The sequence below is a fragment of the Oncorhynchus kisutch genome, linkage group LG4, assembly GCF_002021735.2.
Source record: "Oncorhynchus kisutch isolate 150728-3 linkage group LG4, Okis_V2, whole genome shotgun sequence".
Classification (NCBI taxonomy): Eukaryota; Metazoa; Chordata; class Actinopteri; order Salmoniformes; family Salmonidae; genus Oncorhynchus; species Oncorhynchus kisutch.
In genome coordinates, this window is record NC_034177.2 from 59,553,375 (window position 1) to 59,566,348 (window position 12,974).

The 12,974-nt window shown below is 39.7% G+C and overlaps 1 protein-coding gene across 1 annotated transcript in view; it reads right to left on the reverse strand.

Moving 5' to 3' along the window:
• Positions 1–5,992: 5,992 nt before the first annotated feature.
• Positions 5,993–12,974, reverse strand: part of abcc2 (ATP binding cassette subfamily C member 2) — a 55,778-nt gene continuing 48,796 nt past the window's right edge. Inside the window, exons 29-32 of the mRNA XM_031823317.1 lie at positions 10,550–10,708; positions 10,244–10,410; positions 7,683–7,877; positions 5,993–7,209 (exon numbers count right to left, since the gene is read on the reverse strand). Coding sequence (XP_031679177.1) covers positions 7,050–7,209; positions 7,683–7,877; positions 10,244–10,410; positions 10,550–10,708 — 681 coding nt within the window. The 3' untranslated portion in view covers positions 5,993–7,049. The remainder of the gene's footprint in view (positions 7,210–7,682; positions 7,878–10,243; positions 10,411–10,549; positions 10,709–12,974) is intronic.

Below are 12,974 nucleotides of genomic sequence, written 5' to 3' on the forward strand. Positions count from 1 at the left end.
AGAGCCCCACCTGTTTTGAGCCCCACATTTTTAGCTGAAAAAAAAACAAATAAAACATCATACTTTCAAAATCTTAGCTAGCAGTCATGATCATGAATGATCATGAAAGTCCTTTTTAATCCTTGTCAAGGACAACAACCACCCGAGCCACTGCCTGTTCAACCCCGCTACCATCAGGAAGGTGAGGTCAGTACAGGTGCATCAAAGCTGGGACTGAGAGACTGAAAAACAGGTTCTATCTCAAGACCACCAGACTGTTAAGCAGCCATCACTAACACAGAGAGGCTGCTGCCTACATCCCGACTTGAAATCATTGGCCACTTTAATAAATGGATCACTAGTCACTTTATGCCTGTTCACCCAGCTATCATCCAGAAGGCGAGGTCAGTACAGGTGCATCAAAGCTGGGACCGAGAGACTGAAAAACAGCTTCGATCTCAAGGCCATCAGACTGTTAAACAGCCACCACTAACATTGAGTGGCTGCTGCCAACACACTGACACTGACACTGACTCAACTCCAGCCACTTTAATAATGGGAATAGATGGGAAATGATGTAAATATATCACTAGCCACTTTAAACAATGCTACCTTATATAATGTTACTTACCCTACATTATTCATCTCATATGCATACGTATATACTGTACTCTATATCATCGACTGCATCCTTATGTAATACATGTATCACTAGCCACTTTAACTATGCCACTTTGTTTACATACTCATCTCATATGTATATACTGTACTCGATACCATCTACTGTATCTTGCCTATGCTGCTCTGTACCATCACTCATTCATATATCCTTATGTACATATTCTTTATCCCCTTACACTGTGTATAAGACAGTAGTTTTGGAATTGTTAGTTAGATTACTTGTTGGTTATTACTGCATTGTCGGAACTAGAAGCACAAGCATTTCGCTACACTCGCATTAACATCTGCTAACCATGTGTATGTGACAAATAAAATTTGATTTGATTTCATTTAATAATGCCTCTTTAATAATGTTTACATATCTTGCATTACTCATCTCATATGTATTTTATACCATCTATTGCATCTTGCCTATGCTACTTTTTCATTGCACATCCATATATTTATATGTATATACTCTTATTCCATTCCTTTACTTAGATTTGTTTGTTTTAGGTAGTTGTTGTGGAACTGTTAGATTACATGTTAGATATTGCTGCACTGTCGGAATTAGAGGCACATGCAATAACATCTGCTAACCATGTGTATGTGACCAATACAATTTGATTTGATTTGATTATCGTGCTCATCGGCCATTGGACATAAACATTACACAACTAGTTAGAAATCGCAAATTCAACAATGAGTGGTTTGGAAGCATTGCAAATCAATCACTAGCCTACTATTCAGTGGAGTGTGTGTGTGGTCCCAATTCTGGGTTTAAGGGTTTATTTTCAAGCCTTAAAATGATAAACATTCAACATTGGTCAGGCTGTCAATCCAGCATGATTTATGTTGCGCTCAAAGCAACTGTTAACTGGGAAATCTGACTTCTGTGAGTTCAAGTCAACTGAGAACTTGGGAAAAATGAGCTCCGACTGAAAAAATATGTTTTGAACGGTAATCCAACTCGGAATTGTAAATCGGGAACTCTTTCTAGAGCTACGACCTGAAGATCACTGACGTCATCATGATTCAACCTTGTTTTCTCCCGAGTTCCCAGTTGTCTTGAAAGCCCCATAAATCCAGAGCATGCCAGACTTTGATGACAAAATTTGCCCATGAAGGATTGCCACGCCACCTTCCTGTTCAAGTGAGCACAGCAAAACAAGGTGAGTACAAAAATGTATTGTACACTGGTGCACAACTGATGTAATATGCCAGGGAGATATGTATACTGTAGCTAAGAAATTAATGCTAAGTGTATGTTGTGCAGTAAACTGTTAGTAGCAATGAGGGTGCAGAATGGGGAATTGCCCCCTTAGTTGGAATATTGTGCCCCTCAGTTTTGTATCCCTATTCTGTCCCACAATCTGCCCACTCCGTCATGCCACACCGATTTGTTGTGTACGTATAATAATTCAGGACATCATTAATATTTGACAAGGTAATGAGACATTAACAGACATTCAGAGACATGACTTATAATAATTTTTCCAACTTTTTAAGTTTCAGAAGTTTGAGGGATTTATAAAATTGTAACAGTTCAATGAAAATAACAAAACAATATTACATTCTCCCACCCCATTTACATTTGTGAATATACTATTTGGCCAAGAAAATAATAATGTTAATAAAATTGTTTTGATGGGAATTACAAGGATAAGCATAATGTCATTTAACATCTTCAAAGGTAAACATAGGTAATTCTGGAGATTTTATACACAACCAATCATGAATTTCAATCCATGGTTAACTAAAATGGCGGCATGAAATAAAATAATGATAATGAGAGGGAGTGCGAAATACCTTTTTTCAGCACTCTGGATGCTGGACTAGGAGAAATGTCAGAAAGATTTAACGAACGAAACAGCCAACTTGTTGAGGCCCTGTGTGCCTTGCACCCAGAGAATGAAACCTTTATGGATGTGGACAAGGTGAAACCACTGCCAGACTTCGTGGAAACGGAGTCTACTGTCGCCTGATCTGGAGAAGAAAAATGGACTAACGTCATGTAGAGCATTTTGTACAGATACTCCAGTCCTCTAACAGCTATGCCTACTTTGATGATGGCATTGGAGCTGGGATTAACATTTGGAGCATCCACAGCAATTTGCGATAACTATTTTTCAACATTGAAAAATTTATTCCGTAAGCACAGACGGAGCATGTTTCACAGGAGGAAAGGGCTGCTGATTCAACTGACATTTGAGAGGGATCTTTACAAGCAAATTCCGTAGGGAGTGGAACGAGAGACTGCGGAGGAGGCTCAATACAGCATCAAGGCGGCTGCAAATCTTTTGAATCTGGGTAAAAACAGGCAGCCTGGCAGGGCTTGTATTATTTAGTTGTTTGCTAGGTTTTGACTTGGTGGTGCACATGTAGCCTATAACCTGTTTTAGAGAAATGTAACCATCGAATATTGTAAGAGCTTTCATTGTCTGCTTATACGCTCCCTTTATTTATCCTACCATTCTGACTTGGTGTACAGGGAAGAAGAATTGTGTCGCTGTGCATTTGAAAAGTGCTGAACAAATAGTTATATTGACTACGTCCATCCTAGCTCGCTCGTTAATGTCTTAATCTAAATTACGGATTGCCTCTAATCCGCTTGTCGTCCCCTTATGCCATAGTTTGTACATCTCAATTGACAGCAGAAACCACATTTGTTTCAGCAAGTCAGCCATATCAGGTATGTTTTTTCAGTAAATACGTCAGTAAATAAGACTGAATGAACTGTTTCGTTGCCAGACAAGGCTCCACTGATAGCCAGGAGTAGCAGTGGTAAGGTGTTGGGACTGCTGTTGGGACTCTGCTGTTGGGACAGCTTTATGTTGGCCCTAACAGTTTGTGGGCACCGTTTGTCACCGTTATAGTGCAATTAATGTATTGTTTAGTTTTGTGTAGTGACTTGCTGGCATGCATCACCAACATTTTTTGTTTGTTTGCCCCACCAAGATTTACATACTAAAATCGCCACTGGTCTCATTAAATGAGGGATTTTGGTGACATAACTTTTTAGTCCGAATCCAGTCCGAATCAATTTTTAAAACACAGATCCCATCGGGCCCTGTCAGGTTGCGCCTGGAACTGAGAATGCCACCGAGAACCACCCACCAGTTCCAGCTAAATGGCAGTCAGCACCGTGGATAGTGCTATCACCATCAGCATCAGCAGCGCCTGCGCTGCATAGCAACCTGCCAATTGAACGGACGAACAGTCGGCTTGGCTGGCAATCCTAGATTTGTGTTGGTACTATATTCTCATGGAGGGATGAAATAGTATGAATATATTTATCAAAATTACGTTTTTTATGACAATGTGTCACTCATTGTTTTCATTCGTAACCTCTTGTAGAAAAGTAATTGTGCACTCAAGGTTGTGTAATACGACTTTTTTTAACACTGCAGTGGTGCTTTACGGTGACTATGTACAGGGGCGCAACTTCCACTGGGGATGGGGAGAGGGGTCATGTCCCCCCACATTCTGAAACAATACAGCTTCTGGAAGCGGAGTTGCCATGTCCACAGTTTTCCGGCAAAAAAATGGGCTACTTTGAAAACGATGTTGCTGGTGAAAATGTATTGGTCATGGGTTGTGGGTTTTTGTGCTATTTCTCAATTGCATCGTGGCCATCATGGCATTTTTTTATTTTTTATATATACAATACCAGTCAAAAGTTTGGACACACCTACTCATTCAAGGGTTGTTCTTTATTGAAATGTTTTATATTGTAGAATAACTATGAAGACATCAAAACTATTAAATAACACATATGGAATCATGTAGTTACCAAAAAAGTGTTAAACAAATCCAAATATATTTTATATTTGAGATCCTTTGCCTTGATGACAGCTTTGCACACTCTTCGCATTCTCGCAACCAGCTTCATGAGGTAGTTACCTGGAATGCATTTCAATTAACAGGTGTGCCTTGTTAAAAGTTAATTTGTGGAATTTCTTTCCTTCTTAATACATTTGAGCCAATCAGTTGTGTTGTGACAAGGTAGGGTTGGTATACAGAAGATAGCCCTATCTGGTAAAAGACCAAATAAGCAAAGAAAAATGACAGTCCATCATTACAGTCCATCATTACTTACCCAGAACAAGTGCAGTCGCAAAAACCATAAGCGCTACGATGAAACTGGCTCTCATGAGGACCGCCACAGGAAAGGAAGACTCTGCTGCAGAGGATGAGTTCATTAGAGTTAACTGCACCTCAGATTCCAGCACAAAAAAATTGCTTCACAGAGTTCAAGTAACAGACACATCTCAACATAAACTGCTCAGAAGAGACTGCGTTAATCAGGCCTTCATGGTCGAATTGCTGTAAAGAGACCACTACTTAAGGACACCAATAATAAGAAGAGACTTGTTTGGGACAAGAAACGTGAACAATGGACAGACCGCTGGAAATCTGTCCTTTTGTCTGAGCCCAAATTTGAGATTTTTGGTTCCAACCGCCATGACTTTGTGAGACGCAGAGTAGGTGTATGGATGATGTCCCCATGTGTGGTTCAAACCGTGAAGCATGGAGGAGGAGGTGTGATGGTGGGGGGGATGCTTTGCTGTTGACACTAAGTGATTTATTCAGAATTCAGGGAATTCCACAGCATTCTGCAGCGATACGTCATCCCATCTGGTTTGCACTTATGGGACTATCATTTGTTTTTCAACAGGACAATGACCCAACACACCTCCAGGCTGTGTAAGGGCTATTTGACCAAGAAGGAGAGTGATGGAGTGCTGCATCAGATGACCTGGCCTTCCACAATCACCCGACCTCAACCCAATTGAGATGGTTTGGAATGAGTTGGACCGCAGGGTGGCTACTTTGAAGAATTTGTTTAAAACTTGTTTGGTTACTACATGATTCCATATGTGTTATTTCATCGTTTGGATGTATTCACTATTATTCTACAATGTAGAAAATAGTAAAAAATAAACAAAAACCCTGAGTAGGTGTGTCCAAACTTTTGACTGGTACTGTATTTCACTGTGACCTGCTGCTGCTGACTATCAGTGTCACGGATCCCTCTGGAACGTTCATTGCGCACACCTGGCCCCTATTCCTGTTTTACTATTCCTGTTTTTCAATGCATCCCTAAGGGCTATAGTAGTCAAGGCCAAATTCAATATTTCATCCCCCAAAAATAAAAACTATTTATCACTAAATAAGTCCTAAAATTCTAAATAAAATAAAAAACTAAACAATCCATGGTGTGACCTGAAAAAAATTCCATATGTCAGCTTAGAACATGCTCAATAAACTCTCACACAATCTACATTACTTTCACAGTTGATTCACCATTTCCTTTTTCATTGCAGATATGAAATCAGATGTTACATTTAAATGTATGGCAAATTTGATTTATTTTCAGGACGTGAAATATTTCAAATTGGGCAGATCAAATTTTTTTCTAATATATGAATACATTTCACATGCATTTCCAGATGCATATTAAAATACATAATAAAATAATATTGACAGCAGTTTTGAGATTATGATAAGGTTAGAAAGCATCACAAAAATATTTCAGACATTTCTAAGCTGTGTCCTTCAAAAACCATGAGGACATTTTACATGTTGATCATGTTAGTGTTAATAATGGCCAGCATATTTCCCACCTTTTCCCACCTTTTCATGACCTTATGGCTGTTCACACAGCCACCCTAAGAAACCAATTCAGATTTCTTTCGGACTTCTCACAGTTTTACATGGCTGCATTTACACAGCAGCCCCATTCTGATCTTTTTTTCAGTAATTGGTCTTTTGAAGGTTGGTTTGATTCATACGATCACATTGTGAAGTTAAATGGTTTTAGCTATAAATTGTTTTTTTGAACTATGTCTATACTAAAGAGTAGTTCCATTGTTTTGGGGACAACTCGTTTTACAATGTAAGAGTGAATTCCTTAAGGTATGATATTTATTTTGATTGATCTTCAAAACTAAATCACATACTATATTATCCTTTTTGTAAATCAATCTTTTTTTTTCTTAAGTCAAGTTTGACACCTTCACTGCTTATATAACGTTCTTAATCAAACCAACCTTCATTGAAATACACCTCACAGATCAAACAGTCTTTATATCAATAACAGGCTGCAAAAATGTGTATAAAATCAGTCAGAAATAAACACATGAGAAAAATAACATTTGGCATGCATCTTTATCACAAAGAAGTAGTCTTTTTGAAATGGTATAATATTTCTCAATAGCCCATATTCAACTTAAGCCTCATAATGTTACCCGGTTAACTTGTTGATACTGCTTTGTAATATACCCCTCTGGTAAGTTATTGAGAACACATTCTCTATTTTACAATCAACACCAGGGGCTAGCATCCCCTCTGCAGTTAAGGCATGATTCTGCCCTCTCTGAGACCAACTGTAGAACAAGTCCCAAGTCTCAGAGAGCAGTGCTATCCAATGCAGTGCTGTCCAGAGCAGTGCTGTCCACTGTAGTGATACCAGCATCCCTTGCCATGGAATAGAAGTGACCCTGTTTGTTGAAGAGAGTGCTGGGAGAGTCAAACTCCACGATCTTCCCAGCATCCAGCACCATCACCCTGAACGTGTTAGAGAGAGAGGGATAGAGGGAGCGGGAGACGAGGGAGGAAAGGATGAGTGAGAGTCAACTGTTTCAGAGTTTCAGTTGCCATGCAACAAGATCTGTGAGAAAACTCTTGTCATAAAGTTTATTTGTGTGTGTGTGTGTGTGTGTGTGTGTGTGTGTCTAAGTACACAGTAAATCAAGGATAGTTGAAATCACAGTGTTAAAAGAATGAAGGTTAAATTGACTACTGGAAGTTATCTTAGCCCTCAAGAGAGTGATACGCTCCCTGGAGTTAGTGTTGATAACTGGAGTTGATTGAGACAGATTCCTTTTAAAGCCATTTAGTGTCATTTTAACTCCAAAAATATCAGCACCATGACCAGAGTAGTTTTAACACAAAATGGGGATGGGACCATATAAACCCCAACATAGTGTTACATTTGACACCATAGGAGTGACTATACTGTGTATATGCATGTGTGTTACCTGCTACTGTCCAGGATGCTGTGGAGTCTGTGTGCGATGGTGAGTACAGTGCAATGGGAGAACTCTCGTCGTATGGTTTTCTGGATCAGGCTGTCTGTCTCTAGGTCCACAGCAGCTGTAGCCTCGTCCAGAATCAGAATACGAGACTTCCTCAGCAGGGCACGGGCCAGACACAACAACTGTCTCTGACCAATACTGTAATGGAAACATGTACAACCTGTCAAAATATATGTGGACACCTGCACGTCAAATATCTCATTCCAAAGTCATGGCAATAATATGGAGTTGGTCCCCCCTTTGCTGCTATAAAAGCCTCCACTCATCTAGTGAGATGTTAGAACATTGCTGCAGGGACTTGCTTCCACTGATTTCCCCCTCCATATGCTATCATCTGAATGATAATACGATCCCTGTGCGGATGTCTTTTGTGCAGAGTTGAGTAATACCTAAAAGGCTGCTATATCGTCTTATATGTCAGTAGACCATTAGAATACAACAAGTGTCGTTGGCCAAAATAACATTACATTTCTACTCAGACCGACTGTCTGTAGATTGTCGATGCGGCTGTCATTTTCCTTGTCGCAGAAACTTTAGCATTTTTCAACTTTGACCCTGTTGTTTTAGTCGCTGTCATGGTAACCTGACAGTGACAGCATCAAGAAGTTTTTGATTTCTCCGACAGAATGCTCTGCTTTTATTTCCTCAGATTCACAACAGTAAGTTAGCTCTTTTTAGGTTGCCATTAAACCTTGAAAATGATTATCGTAATGAGTTAATTTTCAAATTATAATGAATAAAGGTTGGCTACAGTCAAAATGTTGTCAGATACTGTATATTTGGTCATCATTTGATCTGGCTACCCAGCTAACAAGCTAACAACAAACCAAAACATTTTTTTTTTGCCTGGTTTCCTAGATTGACATATTCTAAACACATTTTAAAACGGATGGGTTTATTGGTGATAAAATAGAGCAGGTATTGCCTTGTTTGTTGATCTTCATACAATGGGTGGGTCTAATCCTGAATGCTGATTGGTTTAAACCGCATTCCAGCCAGTGTCTATTCCACAAGGTACCACCTTCTAAATCTATGACGTTAAAATTACTTACAATTTTAAAAATTCAAGTTCAAATTTACGCTCTTCCATCTGACTGCACAATCCACTGTCTCATCAGCCTAGCCAGGCACTTCATAAACTTGATCTCCACTATAAAAAGCATCTAGACATTCTCACATTTATTTTAGACTAACATTTAGTTTTTAACAGCAGAAATTTGCATAAACCTGTCTGTCTCTCCGACATTTGCAACATTGTTTCAATGTTCAAATTCAATCGCCAGCTTCCCCATAGTAATGAATGTGTCGGGAGGAGACAGGCAGGCAGGCAGTTTTTCTCAACCAGTCTAAATCATGAATGAGCTGGCATTATTTTTATGGATATATACAAATAATTGTCAATTGAAGAAAACGTCAAATTAATCTAAGTGCAGCTAGTTTTCCAGCTTCAGTTTGAAGTGATTGTGTTAGCGGTGTCGTTGGCTAGCTCCTCTGAACAACAGTGTCCTGACTAGTGAGCACATTGTCAATGCCAGGCCAAATTGTGCCTCATTAGCTCATTGTTATCCAAATAAATGTCACTAGAAAACAGCTTAAACAAATGTAAATGTGTCTACTTTGCTGTTATTCTCGCTGCACTTTTTGACGTGACTGTAACTTAGCTGTAGTTGGTTAGCTAGCAAGCAGTATGGCAATGGAACATTTAGAATGAACGACAGGGTCGCGTCCATAGATAGAGAACAAAAAGACTGAACAACAGGGTCGCGTCCATAGATACAGAACAGAAAGACTGAACGACTGGGTCCCGTCTCTGGCAACCGAACCAGCCGGCTTGGGTAGCAACCCTAGATTTGTCTCGGGACTATATCTTGTGAAAGGATGAAATAGTATGAATAACTTAATCCCCCCAAAAAAGTTTGAATGAAAATATGTCAATCATTATTTGAATATTACACATTATTTGAGTAACACGTTGTATGAAAGTTATAATGCCCTCGAAGTCGGTGTTTGGAGGATATATTGGCACTAACAACACGGGCCTAACAACACCAGTGCAAATATATCCTCTAAACACTGGCTTCGAGGGCATTATCACTTAAATAATACTAGCTAGCTATGCAGTAGTTCCAACCTGCCTGGCTGCCCATCCATATTCATTATTTGAATATTACACATTATTTGAGTAACACGTTGTATGAAAGTTATAATGCCCTCGAAGTCGGTGTTTGGAGGATATATTGGCACTAACAACACGGGCCTAACAACACCAGTGCAAATATATCCTCTAAACACTGGCTTCGAGGGCATTATCACTGAAATAATACTAGCTAGCTATGCAGTAGTTCCAACCTGCCTGGCTGCCCATCCAACCAACTAGCAATGGGCAGCTAGCTAACAAGATATTTCTAGTACATAAAAGTTATTCTTCAAATCGAAGGTGACAGCGTTTCAGTTTCAACGATGCCCTTGTATCTGAAGTGTGCGGGTATGTGAGTGTAACCCACCTGAGGTTCTCTCCCCCCTCTGACACTTCGTGGGTCAGTCCTTCCTGTAACCCCCCCACGTACTCCTTCAAATGGGACAGCTCGAGGACGCGCCAGATCTCCTCATCACTGAAGGTCTCAAACGGGTCTAGGTTCATACGCAGCGTCCCTGAGAACAGCACTGGGTCCTACACACAGACCGAATGGAGAAACAAATGTCATCATGTCAAAATATTATAAGGTTTGTGCCATTTATAAGGGTGTGTGTCTGTGGGTGCGTGCATGTGTGTGTAAGCGTGCATACATGCATTTCTGTGTGTGCGTTACCTGTGGTATAATAGTCAGTCTGGTCCTGAGGTCATGTAGGCCTAGAGTAGCGATGTCTGTCCCATCGATCAAGATCCGTCCCTCTGCTGCCTCGATGATTCTAAACAGGCAGTTGGTCAGACTGGACTTCCCAGCACCTGTTCGACCCACTATACCGATCTGGACAAGATGGAGGACGTTCAGTAAGACTTTGAGTATTGCTTTAATTCTTGTTGCAGATGGGTTATGACCATAGAGATGTACTAAAGAACAAGTATTAAGCCAATGTTGGTGGTTTACTGCCACCTGCAGTTATGTAATGTTTGCTTAAAAATTTGTGGCAGTTCTTAATGGCGCTGGCCATGATAAAACAGGCTTTGGACCAAGTGTGCCCTCTGTCCAACTCTATAGCAGTGACTGATCGTGTCCCTGTGTAGGGTGGCAAGTAGCCTAGCAGTTAAGAGGGCAGTAAAGAGTTGTGAATGATTGCACATTGGCTAATAGGACTGATGGTAAAGCAGGATTACTCACTCACCGTCGAATCCTTGCAAGGCACCTTGACCGACGTCCCCGATTGTTTTTAGCCTTATTTTTCATTAAAGCATTTTGGATGACTGTCATTCATATTCCATTCACCCAGCTCAATGTAACATTGTAACATACTCAAATTCTCCCTATACCCATCATGAGGATGCTACAACCTAGGTTATGAATGTTGAAGTTTACAACGTACGCTAGGTGCGCAAGTGGAGAGGAATTTGAGTAATCAATGTGACAGACGGACACATTCAATACCACCTTGCACACTCTTGCCGGCATGTAGCTGATCTAGGGTGTGATCATTATTCCAACAATTGCAAACAATAGTTTATATTGGACAGGTATGTTTATCCTTGTTTCGTTACATTTACTTCCGTTTACAAAATGTTTTTCAACAGAATCGGTGGAAGGAATACACCCACTCACACGCAAACAGGATTCACTTTCATAGCAGCCGCATACATACGGCATTAGACCTTTGATCGTTGTATAATTTCTTCTCGCATCTACGCTCTCTCTTCCTCACACCTTTTCCCTCCCTTGTGGACTTCAGTGCACAAAACATCAGCTGTCTGTGACCAGGTAAAAAAAAAAATTCCAAGCCAAAACTTCATATCATAAACGCTAACTGCTACACACAGCTTACATTGTTGTCACCCTATTATAACATCATATTCAACATGGCTACTAAAACTAACAAGTTAGTAAACCTGCTACAATCATGTAGTACAGTGTACAGTCAGCAAGGAGTTTAGCAGTTACACCCACGTGCCCCTGTGGCAATAAATTAATAAAACGATAAGCTTATCTTGACTTGGAAGAGTTCCAGTGTTGGATAGCCATAGCCAGCTAGCTAACATAGCATCCCTCTCTGTTTGAGTAGTCTAAACTAGTTAGCTGCATTCTCTAAATAAGTAAGTGAAAAATTCAGAAATATAGCTAGCTCACTCTCTCTTGCTTTTTAATAAAAACATTTTTTTTAAATTCTAACTGTTCAACTGTTGTCTTCCTCGCTCTTTGAGTCAACTACTAACCACATTTTATGCACTGCAATGCAAGCTAGCTGGAGCTTATGCTTTCAGTACTAGATTCATTCTCTGATCCTTTGATTGGGTGGACAGCATGGCAAGAGCTCTGATAGTTTGGAAATGGTCATAATTACTGTGCAAGTCTATGGAAGGGGGTGAGAATCACGAGCCTCCTAGGTTTTGTATTGAAGTCAATGTACCCAGAGGAGGACAGAAACTAACTATCCTCCGGCTACACCATAGTGCTACCCTACAGAGTGCTATTGAGGCTACTGTAGACCTTCATTGCAAAACAGTTTTAATCAATTATTTGGTTACATGTTAATATGTTTAGTTAGTACGTTTGTTGAAATTGGTCCTCCCCTTCCTCCACTGATCACACCGTATACCACAGGTATTTTTACGCTTTTAATTACATTGGTAACGAGTTTATAATAGCAATAAAGCACCTCGGAGGTTTGTGGTATACTGTATGGCCAATACACCAATTGCTGCCCTTCTTTATCAGACGTGATGTCATACAGAGTGAGACAATTTAACATGTCATTTTTTAAAGCCAATTTTTTACTCCTGAACTAATTTAGGCTTGCCATAACAAAGAGGTGAATAATATATTTTAGTTGTTTATTTTGTATTAATTTGTAAACATTTATAACGTTATTATTTTCACTTTGATATTATAGATTTGGTTTTTTAGATCAATGACAAAAACAACATTTAAATCCATTTCAATACCACTTTGTAACACAACAAAATGTGAAAAAGTCTTGGGGGGTGAATACTTATTATAGGTCCCATCAGTTTTCTTTGCATGTAGACTGTTACAGTATATACATTGTTTCTTTGTCGACATGGTATGTGAAATATGATACCAGACA